A 24,635-nucleotide genomic window follows, 5' to 3' on the forward strand; every position below is an offset into this window, starting at 1 on the left:
GAAGTTCTCGTTACCCTTTGTGCTCCGATATCGATCAACGGGAACTTCCTTCGTTGAATTAACGCAAGTTCATTACGCTAAACGCGTTTTGAAGAGAACGGAGGACCGAATTAATTTGTTCCTCCAGCTTTAAGCCCTGTGGGAGTAGCTTCCTGCCCTGGTTGCCAATCAATTTCTTTGGCGAACCTTCGCATTTCCTTTTTTCATGGTGCACTGAAATTCATTAGAAATTAAATCGCCACCAGCGAGTTCTCTAAAATCGTCGACTAACAAAAATGTGCACACTTTAATAACCACTGTAACCAGTTTAATAAAACTCTTTCCCACATACTTTGAATTAGCATTGCCCCTCATAATGTTAAAAACACATTAAAAATTGCCAGTTAATAACATAAGCAACGTACTCCCAAAAACTGTATAATAACAATTTGTTCCACTTTTAAACTGATCAACTTTTTATGAGCAACAGTTTCCTTAGCGTATCATAGGAGGTGGCTGAAAAATCATGGCGGCCAGCATGATGAAGAGCCTCGCACGTCAGGCTTGCCACGAGGAAAGAAATGACCAGGAAAATTCCATTTTCTCGCCAGTCTTTCCCGAATTGGTGGGTGGTCGAGCATACCCACGTATGTGTCCGTTCGCGACGCGAATTTGCCTGGCTTTAAACTACTTCCACCGGTCCAATTTTCCGCAAGAATGTGACACGTAGCAATCTCTGTAACCTCCGGGCCCCTGGTGCACGATTTATTGGCTACCGAGTGTAGCTTCGACGATTTATCTTCTTCCCTCCCCTGCCCCTCTTTCTCGCCGTTATTCCCTTCATACAACGTCCCCTTTCTCTCCGCTTCTTCCTCTATTTTTTTTTCTCCTCTGCCCCTTCAGATCTTTCCCTTCTCTCCCTCAGCTGTTCCTTAGCGCGTCTTTCAGCCCGGCTTTCTTTCTTCCCGTTGTCTTTCTCTCCGCGCCCCCACCCTTTGTCCCTCATTGTTTCGTCCTCGCGTACGTTTTTTTTTTTTTGCGCCGTTTCCCTGATCTTCCAGCTACCGAGCTTCTTTTGTCCACTCTTGTGCATCATTTTTTTCCCCCGCGATCTTTTCTGACTTCCACCGCGCACTTCCTTCCAGCTCGCCTCAGCGCTTACCTTTTCTCTTTCACATGCTCTGTTTATCGGTGTTCCTTAATTCTCTGCTTTTGTCCCCTGTTTGCTTTAGAACTTTCGCTACTTTCTCCGTGCTCTGCATCGTGACGGTCCCTTTGTCCCTTTGCCCCACCGAGTATCCATGCTTATTATATGATTCTTGCGCGATGCGGATATTTGTCACGAGGAGGAGCAGACGTTTATTTCACTGCTAACACTTCGCCAGGAGTCTTCAATGACAGTTTCAATCCTCCGCAAGGTAGCCAGCAAATTAATCGACGTATTTGTTCAAGTACCTCTGGCAGGTCTTTCTAAATCAGAAAGGTCTCCTTGACGCAAGAATATATCCATTTCTTCTTGCGGTAGACATTGTTCGTGCTAGCTGCATTAGCATAGACATAAAATATTTTTTTATTACGGGGTTACCGCAGGCAGTAAGGTAAAAAAAGAACGATTCTTTGGGAATTTATTTGAGAAAGTACATGCATATTTTTATGCAAAGGTTTTTATATCCAGATGAGGGACACTTTAATAGGTTATTATATTATGTTTTGGTGTCGAAGTATTTATTCATTGCAAAATTACGACCGATTTCTCGGCAGCTGTTTTTAGAAATACGTTTCGCGGTGACCATCATTATTTGGAACTGGGTTATCTAAAAGCAAAAAACCAAGAAGATTTTGGTAGTACAATAGTTTATCTAGCCTCTGATCGTTGCGTTTTATAAAATATTAATCTGGGGCAAAAGGGCGGATATTAAAGTGGAACGATCGATTTTCGTAGAAAAAAACACTCATTTTTCATCCATAAAACCTTCACAAAACCTTAAAAAAAACATCACAAATTAATCACCAGTCAACAGGAAGGACGCACCAGTTTCATTGCCTCCATCCTTCGTTCATTTTCAACTCCTTCCGCAACACTAATTCACCAGGTAGTGCATCTAGTGCCTAATGCACCGCAGACACCCTGCCCCTATATCTTAGCCCCGTAACCCAGACGTAACCACCATTTTGTACTCCATCCAGTGCCGCAAACTTCGATACCCCCGAATACGTCGCCGCCATATTTCCTGCTATCGACAGACACCCACCGACTTACAGACACCATATTCTCTTGAATAGTTGAACAACCAATCTATCCACCTTGCAGCTATTCTGGTGATTCGCGAACGGCCGCGGAGCACTCGGGCCCCGAGTGTTCCTCAGAGACGGTTTAAAAAAACAGCAAGTGGTTCTTCGAAACCCGCGCTACAGAATGCTAATTACCGTGGGTTACGTTCACCAGCGGACATGTTCCCTCGGCGAACGGTGGATAAGATATCAAAGGGCAGATGCAATTTGCGTTTCCTTGAGTTCTTGCTGCTGTTTTCGTTCCCCGCTGCCCCCCGCGCCAGCGGCGCCTTCGAGTGGCTTCGGGGGACGACGCGAATCGGGATCCCCAACCGCGCGCTGACTGCCGCTTTAATTAAGGTATCACGGCGATTAAGCTGCTGTAATTGTGGATCTCGATAAGGTCGGCTCATGGCGGAGTGTCGAATGCCGTGGAAGAATTGAAGAACCCAGGTGTGGGGCACGAGATTGCTCTGTCTGGGAGTGGGATGTTGGATTACGTAAGAGCTCCAAGATGCTACTGGATCGTGTTTTTAATTAGTTCAGGTATTGGCGTGACTGTCCAAGGGCGTAGACCAGGCAGCGTTGCTGGAGCGAGTTCCATGCTGGATTACGTAATTCTTTGGGTTTCGAAGTACTTTAGCATGTAGTGTTTAATTAAATCGGGGACCAGCTTTTAGAGAGCTAGTATGTGTAATTGAATGGATAATTTCGAAAAGGGGGTATGTCCAACTTTGTTCCCTCAACAATTCTTCTGCTCAAACCTTTTCTTTCCTCCTACAAAACCCTGCTCATCGTGATCCCTTAATTCAGCTTCATACTTCCTCCGAGACGTAGCGCACTGCTCCCAGAGTCGCTCGTCACGTCGACAGCGACGCGAATTCCGAAAAATTCTCGAGCTGAGAGAATTACCAGGCGAGGGGGCAGTGTGAAGCTCGACAGCGTCGAAGGTTTCGAAACAGCGGCGGGGCGCATCCTTCGCTGCAAAAAGGAAAGAGAACCAGGGTCTGCAGGTGTAACGCCCGCAGCGACCGGGTGATAAAATGCGCGCGGACTCTCGATGCAGGGGACCGACGAGAGGGGGGGGGGGCTCGGAGAAACCTTTCGCGATGCCCCAGGCTCGATAAAAAATGCAGTGATCACGTTTCGGCAAAGACTTCGGGAATCTCCAATCTGCCTGCGCTTCTCTGATTCGCACTTCGCGCTCGCCTCGACTCGGGGATATCGTTTCGTTGGCTGCACTTGATGCGTTCAAGACCCATGATTCTGGGCCTTGAGCAATGATCGAGACTGGTGCCTTTTTCTTCGCTGGGTCGTTGATGTGTTTAGATCCTCGTGAACGTGTCAGATTTGTGGGACCGCTTTATTGTTTTTATTGGAAGACTTGGGCTTTACGGTGTTGTTATGCGAATAAATAATGGGGCTGGGGTACGGGATGAGTCTGTGCCATGGGGAGCGCCGAGAATGTGGAGTGAAATTGTTTTATGGCGGGCGCTTTTTTCGAGGGGAATTAAATTTATTCTTGTGGACTTTGTAGAGCTATAATCTCTGGGTTATCGTTGGTTTTCCTTATAATTGAAATGTGGGTAATGAAGTGCCTTCTTTTGTACCAATATGGCTAACAAGGGAAGTTAGGTAGCCCAAAGATTCAGAAAATTATGCAACTTTGTGTGCAAGTAGAGTAGTTCATCCGTAACACAAACTTATTTTTTTGTTCCATTTTAGGGGGTGAAATCAGCCCTTGAAAAAAATGCAGAATTTTCTTTTTCGTGGAATATTTCCACATAGGATGCATTTACATTTTAATTTTAACTATTCGTGAATGACAACTTTGCAATTGCTTCACACGTAGATTGTTTATTTACAAAATACACTATGTTTCCATTCCCAAGAAACCGGAACATATTTACCAAAAATATTTTATATTAATCTAACCGCCTGATCTTATTCTTCTATTATCTAATCTTCCTCAAATTATTCCGAAAATTTTAATAAAATCCTCGCGTACTTTAGAATGTCATTTTGCTTCCCACTATTTTTACGTTCAGTTTTATACATTCTCAGAGACTGGAAGCAGTGTCCCCATCCGTTTCCCTATTTTTTACACGGAAAAATTCGTATTGTCTTTACTCACCTCGACGTTTTCGTGATATCAAAAATGTCCAATTACCCTGGCTCGCTCGTTTCCCTCCGAATTGAATTCGGCCGCGTGTAATGGCGAAGCAACGTTTCAGTAATGCAGCGAAGAGTTATGTTTCATGGACGAACTGTTCCAGCGCGAGTACGCAGGTGCTATGGTTCTCAATTAAAAGTTAAGTTGATAACGGATCTGATTTGTTAATTTGGAAATGCGATTACCGGCCGTGCCAATCGAGATCGCGCTATTATTGGAGCTGCATTGTAACGCGGAGTGCATTTAATGCATATTCGAAGGCTCGAAAGTGCATTTTATCGATAGGTCGGCCAATTGTGCTCTCGCTTGGCCCAACAATTCGTATTGTTTTCAAATACCCTCGCTCTGTTGCGTTTCTGGCTACTCCTTGTGAACGGTGAATTTCTGTTTAGCAATTGAAAGAAACAGCCATTTCTTCTAAGAAATCAGTAGAAATAAGAAAGAAATAAAGAAGAAATTAATAGAAAATAGTACAAAATTCTCCTCTGAATATAAAATGACGAATAGAACAAGGGGAGCTTGGAAAATGAATCATATAAGAAATTTGAAAACATCTCAGCCTCACTGGAATTATTGTTCTGCCAAGTCCCTTGAAGAATATTAGCGTATACTAATAAAACCAGATTATAATCATTGTAATCCGAAGTATGCGCACCCAGAACCCACCTACTGCTCCGATTTAACACTGAACGTTAGGCACGCACGGCATCCCTTAAACCACAGAGTATCGTAACTCTCGTTCTCGAACCGTCGAATCATCGAGCCCCAGCATTAAAGTTTAAATCGTTCCTTCAAGTGTGCTAATATCTAGCTTGGGGTCTTCAGGAATACAAGTCTAACAGGGGAAAGATCGATCTCCTTATCGCGATGATTTTCGTTTGAAACGACGACGATGGCGCCGAGCCGCGATCGAAGCGAGTCGAACTCATGGAACGACCACCACCCCGATATACAGAGCCTTTCTTGCCACGTTCGTTCTTTGCTGAACGCAATCAATCGTTTCTCTTCGCAGCTGCTGGTAATTTCAAGGCTTAACCAGGCATCGGTCCCTCGCACCGATGAGATCGAAGCAGCGGGACGCAAGCTGAAAACTCGCGGCAGGCGTCGCTGAAAGCTACTTAGAACGAGCATTGAGCACTCGTCGCGGTGCTCGAATTCCCCACAACAGGTGGCTCACAAGTAAGTGGCTAGGTGTTCGCACCCTCGATCACCTGTTCGATACGATTCGTCCTTGTCCCGTTTCATTCTAACCCGGACCATTCCGCCCCAACGATGGAGCATTCGCTGTTTCACTTTGAAATCTGATTTCATACGTGGTAACAGGGAATTTTTTTTATATTTTTTATTTCTCGGTTTTTTTTTAAATATTTGATATTTTTTATTGGGTTCGTGTTTGATATAAAAAGCAGAGTTGAGTCGAATTTCAGGATTTCAGTATATTTGATTTTTTTTCGTGTTTGATTTGAAACGAGAGATATGTAGAAATTTGGGAATTGAAAGTTTTTTTTTTGACTTTTTGTGTCTGAGCAAAGAGTACTGTACTTTGAACTTTGAGGTACGATTTAGAAGTTCCGTGTTGTTTATTTTTCTATTCTTTATTCGTATATTCGGATCTTGATTTTAAGGAAAGCGCGAATTGTTGGTATATTTAACCCTTTTAGGAAGTGCAGTGTGTTGCAGAAGTATTCGTATCACGATGATTTTTTGTTTCTGATAGTTCGTATTTGTTCGGAAAAAAATTTAATGAAAATAGTAACAAGTTGAAATAAAAATTATCAGTGTAGTTGGATGATCTGCCTCTCTAAAAGGTACTTTGCTTTTAGCATGTTCTGCAAAAAATGAAAAATTCACTGAAAATTGTGTCAAAATAATTATTCGTAAAAATGATATTGTGTATTGCACTAAGAATATCAATCACAGAAGCAAGTAACTAAAGATATTTTATACTAAAATTTGGCTCCAATGACAACAATGAAAAATCAGTCTCGAATGTGTAGAATTAAAAAATGAACTGATCAAAATGTATTTTTATTATTAGTAAATAACAACCATTCTAGAAACGACTTAATGATACAAATACTTTTTGCAAGACAATGTACTACTGACATATCAATGACTATCTTTAGTCATCAATAATTATCAATCGTAGCAATTTGTATTCTACAATTTGTCACCCTTGCGAACGTAGCTACAGTGTTTTTATTCAGTTGCAAAAATATCAAAGCATGCATTCTGAAAGGGTTAATTCCATCCAAGACCAATATCCGCTCTCCACTTCCACTTATAGATTCTCAAATCTAGGATAACGATATCCAAAAAGCCATCCCCTCCATAACCTCGCGTGCCGAAAATCTGACGCACCCATTCCACAGCCTCCGCTAATCCCGACGAATCCCACCGAGTCCCAAATTCCGCTCTCGTGAAAAACCCGCACCCCCTACCTTCAATTTCCCCGTAAGATTCCAGAGGTATCAATCGGAACGAACTATTCACTCTAGCCCCGGGACGAACGATCAGCCGAACGAAATAGTACGCGTTCAGCTGTCGTTAGATCAACCGAAAAAACCACCCCCGCCCGGCTGCCGGAACGAAAAAGCGTTTCTGCCTTGTGCGCGCAGCTCCGCCAATACGAGCGCGACGTCCGCGACTCCGGGCGGCTGGTGCAGCAAGTGCCTGGACGAGATGAGGCTGATGCAGAGGCTGGCGATCAGCGGGCTGCTGTCCGTGATACTGATTGTCCTGCTGACGGGTACATTCGTGACGCGGCGGGACCTGGCGAACGTCGTCGAGCGTGGCGTGGCGCCCGAGGAGCGTAACGAACAGCAGCTGAACCCCGCCTGGGTCCAAAACAACGCGATCCCCGGCCAGGACGAGGCCAGGACGGAAGATAAGGATCGGCGTGTGGACTTCAAGCACAGACAGTCGGAACCGTCCGCGGTAGAGCCACCGCCGGCCCCCGTCCCTGGGCCCTACGTCATTAAACCACCTAATCCACCCCTGGATGACGTGACTAATCAGCGCCGCGAGAAGATCAAAGAGGTAAGCGGCTGTTTCGTTTCTGGTCTCCCAGTCTATTCACCGGCGCTGGCCAGCGCACGCGTTGCACCCGGGGGTAATTACCTGTGCGTGCAACGGGGCCCTCTCGTGACTCGATAGGGGGTTACCCTGCGGTACGTTTTTGTTCGAACTTTGTATGAGGCTTGCCGCGGGCACGGAACGAGCGTGGCTGCGGTGAGTGGGTTTGAAGGATGATTTTGGGGGATGCTTGTTAAGCGGGGCTCCTTTTTAGGTGGGCCGGACTGTTGGTACTGGTGTGGGGTTGGGTGGATTTATTTGGGATCGTGAGAAGGAGGTTGATGGTAAATAGGAGTTTAGGGCTGTAAATCAGTTGGGCCAGATTTTTAATTGCAAAGGGGTGTTTATATGTACGAGATTCTAAATGGATCAGTGCTGTCTTAACCTGAAGGCGAAGAAGGCAGCCGCCTCAGGACCCCGGAGCTCAGGGGGCTCACGAAAAATTGGATAATTAAAAAAAATAGGGTTGTAAAAGCTAGAAAGAGATTTGAAATGGACCCTCCATCTGTGACGGAGGGAAAATAATGAATACACCAAAATTTAGATTTTAAAATGAGGGCCTTTTCTCGTGGAATGGCCTGCACAGTTAATCTAATTTATTTAATTGTTTTAATACTTATTCACTTCGCGTGTTAGCGCGGTAATTTTTATTTTATTTAATTTAGAATAATTTAGAGGGCCACATATGCATTGGGGATTTCTTGGGGAACGTGAAGGGGTGGTTAATAGTAAATCTAAAATAGTTAAGGAATGTAAATCAGTGCAGCAGTCTCGTTTAATTGAAAAGGGGGTTGATGTGTACGATCTGGACCTATTGATATTGAATTTTTTGAGGGACCTCAAGGAATTGTCAACTAGTGGAGCTTTTTTCGAGTGAATATAAACAGGGAGATTGATGGTAAACAGTAGTTTAGGAATGTGAGCTTGTACAGCTTCTTTTCTCAGGCCAAATAACAAGTCTAAGTGGATCTGTTGGTTGGTGCTCGATTTCGTAGAGAATGTGAAGGACGAAGCTGCTGGTAAATAAAAGTTTACTTTTAATGAAAGTTTCCTTGCTGGAACTTTGGGGGTAAAGTAAGTTTCTGGAAATTCTGCAACTTTCCATTCAGAGTTATGTACAACGTTTGCCCACGTCTATGGTAAACTAAGAACATTTACCAATATTACACGTGTATTTTAATTTGCTAAAACCGTGTCGAGAAGTCTGAAACTCACATTTTCGTTGGAAATGTTGCAAGTACGTATCCATGATAAATTTTTATCTGCTGAAAGTTCACCATTTCCACAGATAAGTAGCATTTTCCTCGTTCGATCTATACATATTTAAATAATTAAATAAACTGAGTAATCTTCATCCTCAAATTCACCTTGTAATATACGTAATTTTCGGAAACGTACCACCTGGTATAACTAAAATTATCCGCCATTTCAGGGTGGGGTAATTGAAGCCCTGCAGGACCTGAAAATATATATTTTGGATACTAAGTAGTACTGATTTAACGTTCACTTAATTTACCTGTGGCTCAAGTTTTAACATTACCCTGCATCAAAGGAACCACAAATTCTTCGTTCAAACAAACCACATTTTTAAATTAAAACCATAGTTTCAAAAAAAAATAGGTAGTGAGAAGATATCCTATTTTTTTTTTTGTAAAACAGATCTGGTTTATCTTGGTCCGAATCGTATCTCTTTGTTTGAACTATTTCTCCCCCAAAATATGATATTGACCATAATTAACGAGAATATTTCTTGCTACTTAGTTATTTGTTTTGAGACACTAAGGGAGACTTAAGGAGAATGTGTTACATTGAAATTACAAGCAGATGAAGCATACGAAATGGGAGTTTGTGAACTGTACAGAATATAAATACAAATATAATTATTGGTGCATGACTAGGGGTTCATAAATTAGTATTTTCATATCTTCTGACTATTCTTTAGACAAACACAATATGAGAAATTAGATGTTCAAACTGCAGATAACATAAATTAAATAGCCATTATTAGTACTCGTTAAAAGATGCATAAAAGAAAACGAAAAGTGTGTGAATTGAGATCAAGAAAGGACTTCATTAGTTTAAATACTGTATTTAAAACTTTTCCATCACTGGAGGCTGATTCACTCGCCTAATAATTTCCAAAAATTGGAATTTGGCCTCTAAAAAACACAGCTTAGAGAATTATCTGTTTCATCCCGCATTCTTGGACCATTGGACTTTTTGTGATTTGAGATTTTGACTTAAAGGGTCATGCCTACGAGATCTGAGAACACATGTATTTTCGGGAATTTTCTTGAAAAACTTGAACTTGACTTTTTAAATAAATTTTGTTTGCAATGCCATATTATAAATAAATGAAGGAATTATGTGCGATCTCCCAGCAGCGTTTTTTTTATTATTTATAAATATATACTTTCGAATACACAACCGTTTATTTAAAATAGTTTTCAAGTTTGTCCACAAAAAATCCCAAAAATACATGTGTTCTCAGGCCTCGCAGGTAGGCATGATCCCAGAAGTTCTCGAGCATTTCCCTTCAATCTGAAACTACTTAACGTGAAACACGAAACTGATAACAGGTAGTTTTACCACGAAATTTCGGTTTACCTCCTTCGGTCCAATCAATTCGCAGTAACTTTCACCTTCCGGTATGTTCTGCATATTAAGTTTGTCAAATTTCCCTGAATAATACCGCGTCTTCTCCAGCGAACTCTGGAACAGAGCTGAAGTTTTGCAGGGACACGCTAGAAAGGGCGGAAATTAAAGAGGATCGCAAAGGATCGGCGAATCCTTTATAACGTCGGGCCCCGCAGAATCCTGTGCTCGCTAGACTCGTGTCGAATGGGAGGAAATAAGGGTGAAACGGGGCGAAGCGAAGGGTGAAATAGAAAATGACATGACTAACTGCTAGACTGAATTAATCAAACGTAATTTCGCGACTGTTTAAAATTCTCTGCACTATTTCCATTCACAGAACTTAATGATGCATTTTGGCATGGAAACCTTCATTCAGAAATGAAACAGTTGATTCTAACTGTGGCATGTAATAGCAATGAGAAATTTTCACACTAATTAGTTGAAAGAACGGCTAATTGTTACTTTCCAGCGATGTTTCTGGAAAAATAAAAGGACTTCGCGAAAAATTTGTATAATTAGGAAAATCATAATCTTGAACGCAGAGTAAGTGCATCTATAGTGCATTTCCTTATTTTAATAATGAAGCTAGTTTTTAGACATAATCCCAATAAAAAAAATGGCAAAAAGTCTCCAAAATATTCATATGATTAAAAATAATAAGTACACATATAAATATAGCTTTAAAAACTCATTACGTGGGACACAAACAATTCCTGTTTTATCTGAGATTACTTGGATACGAAAGTATCAATCACCCTTCAATTGAGAACGATTTGAATTTGGGTAGGCGAAATTATGCTTACCTTTCGACCGTTCACAGTGGAATTACCCCCTTAACTACATCCATAGAGCGTCATGTCAGAAAAATTTCTATCGAACATTTTTAGTCGTCGGGGCAGAAGGAACGGGTCACGCAATAATTTTGTTTTACGCCTGTTTAATAATGAAGGCAAGCTGCTAATTAGTGCGGTTGAATCGCGTTCAGAGTAGAATGAAAAATTCGTGGCGGGGCGTAAAATTTCCCCTTTGCCGATTAAAGGAGCATTAACTACGAAAAGGGCGAGGTCGATAGGTCTGGTGAAAGTCGAGCAAGGCCGGGGGTATCATCGCGGAGGAAATAAATTGACGAAATTACGGAATTCCGCTGCAGCAACGGCAGGACTGGATGCCGGCGCGTCAAACTTTATCGGGGGTGGCGACGTTGAGTCGAAACGCCTTCGCTATTCCCGCGTAATTAATTTAGCAAAGAGCGGTAAACTGGATATCAACGATAATCCGGTTAGCGGAGGAAGATCCCAGCGATAATGAGTCAATCACATTAAGGCCGTTCAGAACTCTGCTGAAACGATCATCTCTTTGAAAGCTCGTCTGTCTTTATGCTCTCTCTGGCCCTCTCTTCCTGTGCCTGTGCCCTGTAAATCTGTTTCGACCGACCGATTATCGTCGTCCACATCAATCCCTTCTGGGCGATAGGCCTGTCTCGAACTGTGTCTGCTAATTGAAACCGTTGGACACCGGGGTCAGGGATGCGAGCAGAGCCTGCTGATAGGGTCTGTTTGAATTACCAAATGGAACTGAGCGCCGCTTGTCTGATTCCCGATCGTTCCGAAAGTGGAAAAGCGTGGACGGATGTAGCAAGTGGCTCGGGAAGCGAAATTGCAGCAACGAGAAAAATAATGAGGTGTATCGAAGTAAAAGTTCTGAAACTGTAGCGGCGCTCGTTGGGAAGTTTCTACTGGCCAATCACTTAAAGCTTTGATTTCATCCTGGAGTATCGTAAACCGTAATGTTAAACGAGGTCACGAAGTTGTAGAGAATACGACTGGATTGATCGACGTTTGTGGCAGAATGGAATTGATAATTGTTGAATGTGGTGATTATACTGAATATCAGGGGGGTTGAGGCTGAGGCAATATTGAGCAGGACCAGCTAATTAAAAGACAGTGATTAGCAGTTCGAGATCTGCTGAAAAAGTGTTCAGCAGATGTGGATAAAATATTGGTAGTTTGTGTAAAACTAAATGAAACGAGGGGAATTAGAAATCAACGATAAATATTAAAAACGTTATTGATTTAAAGTACGTCAACTGTGTTTTACCTTTAATACAGAAGAAATAGTGCAATAATCCTGTAATACAGAAATAGTGCAATCATTCTGTAATACAGAAATAGTGCAATAATTCTGTAATACAGAAATAGTGATTGATTTTTTTAGAAATAAGAATAAAATCGGTGTCCGAGTTATGTCCATCAAGAAAATCAGGACAATCGATTACTCAGTCAATTATGGATAGGTACTAATTGTAAGATTGAGTTCTTTGGGGCAAGAGTAATGTAAATCCAATTTACCTTATTTGATAAAATGTTGCTTCACGTGACCAGTCAATCTAAAAGACAATATTAGGAAAGTAATTTAACATTCCAAATTTTTATTCATTCTGCTGATGACCAAACTAGGTAAATTCAGAAATTATTATCTTAAGACAGTACGATAATGATTTCCATGGCAATACTAAATAAGAAAATCGTAATTTAAAAGGGAAATACTTATTGAATAATGAAAGGTCTGTGAATTAGGGGAAGTAGCGATTTTCTCTTTAAACAAATAAATTGAAGTAACTCTTTCACGTAATGAAATATTATAATTTATTGAAACGAAGAACCTTGCAGTCATCGTTAAAATTATTAACTTGGAATCAGAAGAACAGCTCAACGATATGATTTCAATCGACACGACAAGTGATTCAAACCCACTGCATGTACGACATGCATTGATATTGAATACCTAGTAGGGAAGTAGCGCTACAGAAAATACTGGTAGACAGAGCAACATTCGGCGGAGTATTGATCGTTTAAGCGAGTGATGCACGGATGCATTATCTCTATGATGCATCGAGCACGAATAGACAAATCTAGTGGAGCTTCCTTGGTTTAGAATTTAATCGACTTCTGGCCGATACCCTCTACGGGCAGCCCAGACTTTATCGAAGAACGGTCAACCGTACTATTATCCAGTTTATCGAACCGATTTATTGGCTCCAGTGAGTGCAATCATGCCTCGTATCTGCAGGAAGCTTCTAAAATGGTAACGACGTAGAAAGGTTTCCTCTTTGCTCGAATGAACTTTTGCCAAATTGTTTTGTATGGTAGGTATTATACTAGTCTCCATTGCGATTTATTTTTGATACCGATTTACCCTCGATTACGCTTTCCTATTTTCGTTAATGCCTGACTTCTGACGCTTGCCATGGAGTTCATCTTTTGGGTTTAGTAGGCAAGTATTTAATCCAGCATTTCGAAAAACGAAGGTGTTTACATTAAGTATTATTATTATGAGAAATACTGAAATCAGTCTGAGCTACGAACAGTTAAAAGTGGTGGAAATCAAACCTGTTGTCATTCGACCTATAACAGTAATAAACCTAAAGATTTTACATATTTCGATGTATCGCTCTGCATCAACCGATTTCGATGAAATTTTCAGCATGTGTACTTACTTAAATCTGTAAAAAGAATTTTTAAATTTTCATTACAGGCTCAGGTAAAAAAGTTGAAAAAGCGACTCTTCACCATTTTCTTCGCTATTCCGACCAATTACAATTTTTTTTCTCCAAAACGACGAAACACGGCAACTAGTAAACTCATCCTTCTAGCCTCTCAAAAAAACTCAAGTGGTTTGGACCAATTTTAAAAAAGTTATTCTATTTCAGAAGTGTCCACATACTTTTTCCCGGCACTGTAACAGTTCTGTTTCGAAATACCAAAAGCCATTTATCTGAAAACTACCTTCTGACCAGATAAGCCCTTTCGAATCACCACGGCACCGTTCCACCGACCTAATATATCCTAATCCGTATAATACCAAATCGAACTGAAGTATCCTCAGGATTCGCAATGTTTATCCAAACTGTCAATCAGAATTACCATTCATTCCCGTCAGACGTGCCACCTAAAGTTTTTGGAAATGTGTTAGCTCTGGCTGAAGTTCTGTTAACAGTGGACCGTGAATAAATCGCGGTTCCATTTCAACTCCGTGCCAGCTAATAGGATGATATTTTTACGATCGCGAAATATAATTAGTTCTGTAATTGGATCTCAACGGATACAGTCGCATTGCTACGAATTCACCGCGGCGAGCCCGCTCGCAGTTTCGAAATGTTCGAAACGCTGGAGTTGGGTGCGCGGGACTTATGCATCTCGCCACGCTGGTACACATCGTTCATTCCGAACGAAGCAATTTGCTTTGCGAGCAGACCCGCGTAATTCACGAAATAGGTAAACCAAGTTCGGAATAGATCTCAATTTACTATTCTCACTCCATCCCGATTGCGCGTTCTTATGGCCGATTTTCGGCCATAATAATTGCTAACCGTGCTGTGCATATGAAAACGCGACAGTGCCTGGATATTGCACTTCTGTCCATTACTTGCTCGTTGCGTTTGGACATTCAACGGCAAACGATTGCAACTTGGCATTTGAATTACAGTGTCAGGTCATTCTAGATAATCGTGGACATTTTTGCTTTAATCCTTCAGGCGGGAGTGGCGCGATATTCGGGTCACTGACTTCGTGCACATTTTGGGTATAATAATTAGATCACAGCATTGTGCAGTATAATCCCGTATTGAATGTAGGGGAAGGTGGGGCAAGACGGGGTAGTTAAGGTTTGATGATGAACAAAACACAGATTTTCATAATCAACTTATCAATTTTATGTCTGAACCATTCTTTGGTAATAAGTCTTTCAGTTTAACTGCGAATCAACCTAAGTTTTACAGGTTTAAATGGAATAAATAAAAAAAATCAGAAAAAGTTGTTTCTCCCCATCTTACCCCACCCGCAATTATATATATATGACAACTAAATGAAAATATATACGTAAATTTGGAATTACTAATTCTCAGTACAACTGTGGAAAATTTCGATTTCGTCCTTATGCAGGTACATACGGGTGCATGCGTGGAGAGTCTGGAAAACGCAACATTTTTGGAACCCATTTCCCCACGTATTGTACATGGTATGGACTAACTATAGGTATGCAAGATTTTAACCAAACCGGGTATACCTGAACCTCGCGTGCTCTCCTTAAAATCATATTTCAAGCACATCTTTTATTTCTACGAAAAAACCGTAATCGCCCTTTTAATCCTGAACTTTCCTCATTCCTTTTCTTTTTATAGATCCATTAAGCCGTCACTGCGAAACTTCTCCAAACTTTCCATTCAGATATTCTTGAATATCGATTCTTAGGGTGCCGACAGTTTCTTTTCTACCCACCAGAAAGCTGTTGCAAGGTACGAGATAAATGGTAATCAGAGGGTGCAATCCATTTTTCATCTCCAATTACCAGATGCTGTACCCTACAAATTACAAAGCTCGTGTAACACGCCTCGAGTACCGTAAAAATCGATACGAACACGTGATCCCAGCTCCGCGTTACTCAAACGATTGCTAATCCCGGCGTTACTAAGGATCACGGTTTTAACGTTTCCTCTAATTATCAGCACGCACGTGTGCCGTGTAAACTGGCTGTGTACGGGAGTCGAAAATGTATCGTTGCTATGTAACGGTGAACGTAGAAGCCTGTAGCGATCTCTAGGAAGGGTGACTTGGCTTTGAAGCAGTAATGAATTAAATCTGACAATGAGGAAATGTAATCGGCTTCAGGGATTTAGAAGCAGATGAGTGGATGACGAATTAAGCAAGGTTTAGGAAATTTTAATGGAGTACAGAGGACACAGTGTTTATTAATACTAAAAAAAGTGAAGAAACGAAGAATATTTATGGACATGAAAAGTCACACACATACTTATGTAAATAGATAGGTGCACACTATGTAATGTTATCGAGTTTGGAATAACCTTCTTAATTAATGGAAGCAAGTAGGTAATTTTCTTCTGAAACAAATAAATTTGAATAACATTTTTGCGTGATAAGGTATCAAAATTGATTAAATTAAAATCAAGAACGTTGCAATTATAGTTGAGAATATTAATTTCTAATTAGGAGAGTGTTTGTCATACGATCATAGAAATCGATAGATGATTAGAAAATTAAAATATACGTTACAGTAACGTGTAGATTACTACGCACATCTGTGCAGCGTGTGCAGCTGGAAGGAGGATTTTCTCCGACTCTGGTCATCATTTCCGGCCTGGGGTCCACGGTGGAAGGAGCTCAAGGAGCTCGATGATGTTCGTACGAATGCACCTTCCGACAAAGTCGCATTGTCCGTCGGCGAACGGGTCTGGCACAATGGAAACGATTCCTTTTAATGAGACGCTAGTTAAGGGAGAAATGGTAGACGGCGAAAGGGCCGGACACAGGGGGTGAAGGACGAATACAGGGTGTTCTGTAAATCTTCGACCACTGGCTAATGAGAAATTCAGTGAATCCCGCTGGACCATGAAAAGGATGCCTTGTAGTTTGTACACAGGGATACAAATTGATAGTGTATAGGGTGGGAGAGTATCATTTATATTACGAATGTGCTGGGTGTTACAGGCGATACAGGGTGTGGCGATATAATATATACTTACACATATAATTATAAATACGACGTCAACAGTCATCGTACTAAGTGTTTGATAAATTAACAATGGGATAGATGTGTCATTTACTGTCAGTGTCCCTATTACTGTCACTTTATTTATTTCACTTAAAAAAAAACGTGACGTATAAAGAATGTACTATAATAAGAAGAAGAACAGTCACAATTTTATGATAAATTCTTTTTTACACTATTCTTTAAACATTGCGTGTTTATTAAGTAAAATAAATGAAGTGGCAGTAATAGGGAGGCTGGCAGTAATTGGGGCATTTACCCTAGAGTATTGGAGAAATATTCAGAAATATACTGGTACAGCATTGAATATTAGAAAAACTCAATTCCAATGCATTCATTACAGCGATCTCTTCACGAAAAATTCATACAAATTTCTCAAAGCAATTTGAATTTATGTAACTGTATATTCAGCAATGTCCATGCATATCTGCAAATAGAATATTAGATAATACGTGATTTCTTGCAAAAATATTCAGTCTAAAAAGACGTAACTTCAATTTCAAGAGATATTTGTTAGCATGCAAAACACTCGTTTTACTTAAAATTAGAGTAGCCCTTTACAGGACACATCTGATATTATACACATTATCCAAGAAGACACTTAAAACCATCTAAAATAAAAAAAAAACACAATAAAAATGATCCACAAAGAACTAAAGAAGAATAAAACAATTTAATCTATGTCCGCTGTCCCTCCAACAATTAACACACCCCAGCATAAAATCAACGACAATAAAGGAGTCTGTTCATGCTACTTGCGGCCCAGCAATTAAAGCCACGATTTAAAACCACTGAAAATCTTCAACACTCGCTCCCCTTACCTCGAGCCATTTCCCACATTTCACAAATTCGATGCTCCAAAATGCAGAACACCCAGTACACTGCCCGGGTGACGAAGAGGGAAACGTCGGGGAAGAGACAGAGATTGGCGCAACCCTTTCGAGGCCAGCGTTTATTCACGGATCCGAGAATAAGATCCGCGCTAGAAGGCCGGGGGTGTCGGCCTCCTGGCAAAGAATAATCCACGCTATTAGCCTGAAGGGGCACAATGCGCGACTCGACCCACGACAATAAACAACGCCATAATTATCGTATACCTCCCGAGCGTCGCCGTCGGTGTAGAATTCCGGTCTTCTCGTCTTTTGGCTTACGCCGTCTCTCTCCCTCTCGGGGCGATATATATCTACTTATCGCAGTCAATCTGGCCAACAAGCAGGTACATACCTAAGTGCCTGGTTGTACACCTACGAGGTGTTGCTTGGGTGTATTGTCAGGCGTCTATTGTAAGACGCGCGGAATTCCGTGTCTCGCTCTTATGTCGCGTTCCCATGGTGTTGCCGCTCTCACGTTCCGCGTGGCCAGCCTGAATACGTTCACCTAGCTGTGAGGTGATGTTCTGCACTGCTTGAACCGAGGCTGGCAAGGGTTGGATAAGGTGAATGTCCCAATTTCTGCTCATTTAAGAGGTAACTGGTCATAAAGAAGGTGTGAGAAATTTGTTTGTGATGAAAATCTGCAGAGTAATTGATTAATTCTTTAATAATAAATCAACCAATTCAAAAGCTATTTAAGAAAGATATTTCGAGATATTTAACTATTAGTAATTTGTAATTAAATATATAATCCTCTAAATGTCCGTATTTCTGCTCGTGAAAAATAGCGATGTATGTATTGCCCCAAGCTTTTAAATAATTTAGAAATATTTTGTTGCAACTATAGTAGAAACGTAACGCGTATAATAATAAGAAAAATACGAAATGAGCAGAAATGGGGACATGAGCAGATATTGGGACGTTCACTTTACGATCGAGCCGAGCGATTTTTTAAGGTAACCGAGCTAGAAACATTGGCAATAATGTGTATAAACAAATCTTTAAATATTAACCGCTGACGCTCAGCCATTTGTAGGAAAAATGACATTAAATATGAAAGTTTTGAAATCGACGGACTTACCTTTCCTTTTATATCGTCGATCTGGATGCAAGCAATACAAAAAGCTGTCTTGTTCTCATAGGACCAATAATTTAGCCAAGTAACTCAGATTTTTATCGTGGTATTAATAGAATAATTTGAGATGTTCCGAGTAACTTGTTGATTGTCAAGTAGCTTCTAGGGATTCGAAGTCATTATTTCAATTCGACTAGCTGGAATGTAAGCTAAAGTTGGTTAAAACCTTCAAGCTACTCAAGTCATTCAAAAAGATCGAATTTTTTCGAGCATGCTTGAATAATTAAGCTACTTCGACATTCGAATATTTGGCTTGGTTCGAATCACTTGATCTGAGTTCAGTTTAGCTTGTATTTTCAAGCTACTTGATCAGCTCTAGACATTATACCGCCCTCCTTAGATAAAAGACTGAAGTTTAATTATTTTCATTGTGCTGTCGTTGCGAATAAATAAACATATTAGCTTGTTTCTAGAGCTTTACGAAGCACGCCTTGTTTTCTAGCTTTACTTAAAAGGTAAAGGATGTGTGGAACTTGAAATACTTCAACATTTTTTGAAAAATGGTAAAATGCTAGATAGGACATTTTAATTAAGGAGAGCAGTATAATCTTACGGGACCACTGTCGCATATGCGGTCCGTGCGTCGTTGACCGAATCGTCGGCGTCGTTGACCGAATCGTCGGCGTCGTTATGCGGGGCAGGACTTATTTAGCTGCCTTGAAGCATTGCATCCTCATATGTACATTCTTCCAGTTGACAATTTCTCCAAGAAATATCGCGTTCCTCGTCTTTCCCTATTTTCTTACGCGAAGAAAAACAGAATGAAGAGAACCGTTCTCGTTTAACGACTCCACTGTTCTCCAAGCAACTCCAATAAAATTCATCATTTTCGAGCTATGCTTGGCAGTGCAAGGGACGTATCCCTGATCTACAAAATCCACGGGGAAAGAGGCAGTGGCCACCCCGTTCCACCTCGATGCTTAATGATATCCATTAACGAGCTGACGCTATAATAAGGGAAAAGCGAGCTGAACGTAATTTTACGGTGAACGGGTAAGAAAAATTGGCAGTAGCCTGGGACGCGGATCGGATTTTTCCGGGATGCAAACGGTGCCCCTCCTTTCGTGGATGGGATCCGTTGCTCTCTGCAAGGATGAAAGTTAAATTGGTTCCAAGAATTAATTTAAATATTCCCCCTTGGTTTTTCCTCCCTTACGAGCGACGTTGGGGTTTTCTGCTCGTGATCCTCGGTCGCCTGGTGTTGTCTCCGTTCGGTGTTTAAACCTTTCAGCGGAGATTTGTCTTGCTTAAATCTTTCAGCTGAGATTTATCTTCTGTTGCGGCTTTTGGTTAACACTGGTTTCATGATCAAACCGTGCTTGAAGAATTATGTCTCTTGCTGAGTGAAATGAGACTGGATTATCGGATGTTAGAAGATTTCTGTTCTTTTATCAATTTCACGGTAATACGTACTATTCGCTGCTAGGTATTTATCGTTTGTTCTGTCTTCAGTCGAGCTTGTATAATATTTACAAAAGATTTTCCGATATTTTCCTACTGTCCCGTAATTTTCCAAGGATCCATCGCGATATTTTTAACGGAAATCTCCACCGAGACGGCACGATAAGAAGCTTTCAACAAGAGAAACAACTGCCGTTTCCATTTTCAGAAACAACCGAAGCGAGCTTCCAAGTTATTCGGTTTGATTCGCACGACAGAAGCGCAGAAATGAAATTTGGGGAATATTTATTGTAAAAGTTGAAACGGCCCCTAAATCTTGTGCAATAATTCTTTAATACGTACAGCTATTTAACTACAAATTAACGTCTGCCGTTTGTTCGTCACGAATGGTAAAATCATCACCAGACGCTGAGGAATTAACCGCAGTGTCTAACCCTCGGTTTCCGAAACCTAGCATGTCGGAAATGCTTGCCTCGAACCCTGCGTTCCGAACCGTCTCTTCCTCAGGGCACTTTATATTGTCGAAACTAATTCGGGCCGAATTTTTCATAACCCTTGTATCGGAAACGCATAAACCGCGAGAAGAATGTCTGGAATCGGGAGGGGGTCTCGGCATTCTTCTGCGTGCCTGCGAAATTTAATAGAGCCAGCGAGGGGGTGGCGCGCGCAATACCTCAGCGGCAGGCGGATCATAAACCGTCTGAGCCTTTTGCGGGGGGAACGGCCACTCTTTAAATGGTTTTGCGATCTCGATCTTTGGACGGAATGGACCGGGATCGGGAAAGTATTGCCGATACACCGAAATCTGGTGCGGAATAAGAAAGCAGAGGGAGTTGCGCGAAGATGGAGGTAGAAAAGGGGGGATGAATATGGAAACTGGACGGGGGATGTGGGAATAAAAGAATAGGCATATAAGAGCGAAAGGTTACGAAACGAGGGCACGGGTAGAGGAAATCGAAATTGACACATGACTGTCGGTGATTGGATGAATAGTGTGAGCTGTTACTTTTCAAACTGGTAAAAGCTCACTTGCTATCAATAAAGATATTGATTTACTTAAGCAATACTTATAAAAATGAGCACTGCCCTCTGTAGGTAAAATGTCCTATCTAACATTTTGAAACAACCGAGAAAACTGAAGTTTTAGACAAACAATCGTAAAACAATTGACGAATTTTGGGTGTTTAATAAATGGAATGGTAAGTGACGATGATTAGGACTGTGAGAGTTTGTCTGGTTTTGTGCAGCTTTATTATTAAATATTTTATAAAGATGGGTATCGTGCAAACTGCTCGATATGGATCACATATTTCTTGAGTTTCTACTTTTCTACATTTTTTAAAATTGGTAGGTTAAGCTTTGTGAGGGCAAATAGATAACTGAATAACCATTAACAAGTTTCCTGTGCCACATGGGTCACCGTTGACCCGTGATATTCTTATGAAATGAAACTTTCATCGAATGAAAAAGTGCACTTTCGAAAATAACATGGATTTTCATTCAACCACTATGCTTCTACAGTTAAACATTTCACACCAATTTTGGTATCCCTTTTAAGGTCCGACAATAAATCGGAGATTGCATAATCTCACGAAAGTTGTTAATAAAATCGGGTTGCTTCATACGACGATACCGATAAAATTAAATTACATATAAGATGACCAATTCTCGTTTCTTTTCCCCCAAATATTGCATTGTCTCTTCCACTATGGCCTTAGAAAGCTTTTCCCAGAGAGGTGGGTGTATCTGTCTTATTTCGGTGGCGGGCAGGGCAGGCCAAAAGAACAATAAAGGGACAGCGGAGAGTGAAAGGTTTCGCGAAATCACTGTTGGAATCGTGGAACGGCCAGGAGGGGAATGAATAACGTAAACTGAAAACCACGGGAAATAAAGAGAGAAAATAAACTCGAGACGGTTAAGTAAAGCTTTACGTATCGGGGATAGGTGGACGCACCAGTTTGGATCGAGTTTCCTTGTTACTTTGCGTGCAACCGGGCGTTCATGTCCACAACCAATATATGGCGTAGATAGATACTGCGTTGGGCCAGCAGTTTGAGCATTCACCGTTCGATACTGGATATTTTTCAGCTTGCCCCCTTGAATGTTTATTCTACGAACTCAGCTGATCGTTTCACCTAACGTGAGGTTTATTTTTGGGAGAACGATTACTCTTTTTTAAAAAACAGAGCCATTCGTGAGTGTTTTTTTTACACGTTGTTTCGATTAATCTAGCTGGTCATTATTTAGCTGAATAGTAGTGGAAAAGTAACTATTTAGTGATTAAATATTTATTGGATGGAATTGTATTTCACGATGGACGAGAAATTTAATTACTTTGTTGCTACTTACACCACACGTGTACGATCTAGTATTGTAATGATTGTAGATAGTTTTATGCAGGTTAATATATGTATGCAAATGACTAGCTCATTGCCAAGCCACTATCAGTACCGCAATTTTTAAACCGGTTTTTTTTTCACAAAAGACACTTTTTTAACTAGCGACTGTTGTTTCGGAAATATTCGGGCTCCCATAGTTTTACACGTTACTTTCAACAGTCTGCAATAAAACTATGCAAAATTCAATTCGGTATAACGTGAAGTCAGTTTTCCAAGAAACACATTTTTCGAGACATTCATTTACATGTCACAGAGGATGTCAATGACAATAATCCACCAATTTAGTATTATCTCCCTATGATACTAAGCATAAAGAGTATCGCAAAGAAACATACCCAACATCAAATTCCATTGAGAGAATTTAAAAGCGCCCAGACAGGGGTCGCCGGTTCCACCTATTTGCCGAAATCAGTTTTCATCAATCGACTCCCCGCGAGATCGAATCACACGGTGGCTGATTCCCGATGCACCTGTTTGCGAGCTCATCGAAGTGGCTCGACCTATTTTTTCGTTTTATTTATTCAGCGTGCATTGCTCAATCGACTGGCGAGGCCGTCTGTGCTCATATTTTTCAGGCTTCACGGTTCTCGGCGCCTACCGTTTCGTTGCTTATCAATGGAAACACGCGCCACGCGATTGAAGGTTCGTGCACTGCGAGGAGCTCCTCCTACGACCTACACGATACTCGCCAAATTAGTTGCAACTCCTGCTAGGGGAGACCGAGGTAAAGTGAACCCCGGGGTAAAATGAGCTTCCTTAATTTGTTCTTTAACAATAGAATATATTTACAAATTTTGGTGACGTAATAAATGTATGTAATTTAAAAATGATAATTACGCACATTCAGGCATCGAAAAATGTAAATTCATTTAAAAAATTAGAAATTAATTCTTAGAGACTTACCCCATGTATGGGGTAAAGTGATGCCACTTGCATCATTTCTTTCAAGTTGAATTTTAATATACTCTAAGTTTATTTTAAGTATTGATATTCGTCATTTATCAATAGTAATGTTTAAATTATATTATAAATCTATTTCCACAGATTTTTATTGAAAGGGAAAAATTTTATTCGACTTCAAACTTTTTCGGGCTCACTTTCTCCGGTCTCCCCTACACGATCATGAAATTTGATATACCTCCGTGCGCATGTTACTCCTTGGTATCTACAAATTAAACGAGCAATTTAGCGAGGTTTCTAGGATAAATAGAGGAGGGAGTGGGAAACAAAAGAGCCCTTATCGAGGACTTCGGTTGCCAATTAATCAGCAGTAATGCTTCGACACTAGATCTCCTGACGAATCTCGAATTTATTTAATCAACACTGGCCTCACAGAATTCGCGGTGCGGGGCTCGCTTTCGTTTGAGCAGCCGCATTGGTTACCGTTAATTTTCAATCGTGAAAGTTGATATTTTCGGTTACGTGATGCCGTTTTATTTGATTAATTCGCGGAATTGCATTCGCGTTTTATGGAGAACTGTGTGGCACGCTTTTACCATTTTAAGAAAATATTTTCTTACGCCGTTTAGCTTTTGAAGCAGGAAGTTTGTGCGGTAATCTAGCTTTATTGAAATCGATTCACATTTCAGAACAAATTGTTTGAAAGTTCTTATATTCTCGACAAGAAAATTTCTTTCCAACTTTGCACAGTATCCGCTTGAAACTAAGTAGCTCCATAATTTTAAAACATTAATGCACTCAATTATGCAACATGGCTCCTTCGTGAAAAAAGGATTAGACAGTAGTTCAATCCACTACTCATTAAATGAATTTTGTGGTTTTACATTGTTTTCCCTGGACCTTAATTCTCGAACATAACGTCGATGAACTAAAAATGATGTAATATTAGTTCTATGCAAAGATAAGGAATTGTGCTGTCATTTGATTCAATTTTAATTGAGTAAATATACCTATGCTTTGTAATGAATTATTCAAAGCCTTTCCATCACTTATGTGACAGTTCCGTATTTTCTCTACATCATTAGCTCTAAAGGCTAATCACATAAAATGAACCTCGATCCATTCCATTATCTAATGTCATTTCTACCTAAGGAAGACAGTAATCCGATGAAATTAACCGCGCAATCGTTAGGCTCTGAGAAATCTATGCTAATTCCATTTATGAAAAC

The 24,635-nt window shown here is 40.7% G+C and overlaps 1 protein-coding gene across 2 annotated transcripts in view; it reads left to right on the top strand.

Moving 5' to 3' along the window:
* LOC143371409 (uncharacterized) overlaps positions 1 to 24,635 on the top strand; it is a 173,421-nt gene that overhangs the window by 73,633 nt on the left and 75,153 nt on the right. For both annotated transcript variants that reach the window (XM_076816559.1, XM_076816558.1), the window contains exons 2-3: positions 5,436 to 5,602; positions 6,922 to 7,462. In XM_076816559.1, coding sequence (XP_076672674.1) covers positions 7,106 to 7,462 — 357 coding nt within the window. In that variant the 5' untranslated portion in view covers positions 5,436 to 5,602; positions 6,922 to 7,105. The remainder of the gene's footprint in view (positions 1 to 5,435; positions 5,603 to 6,921; positions 7,463 to 24,635) is intronic.

The sequence above is a fragment of the Andrena cerasifolii genome, chromosome 7 (assembly GCF_050908995.1).
Source record: "Andrena cerasifolii isolate SP2316 chromosome 7, iyAndCera1_principal, whole genome shotgun sequence".
Taxonomy (NCBI): Eukaryota; Metazoa; Arthropoda; class Insecta; order Hymenoptera; family Andrenidae; genus Andrena; species Andrena cerasifolii.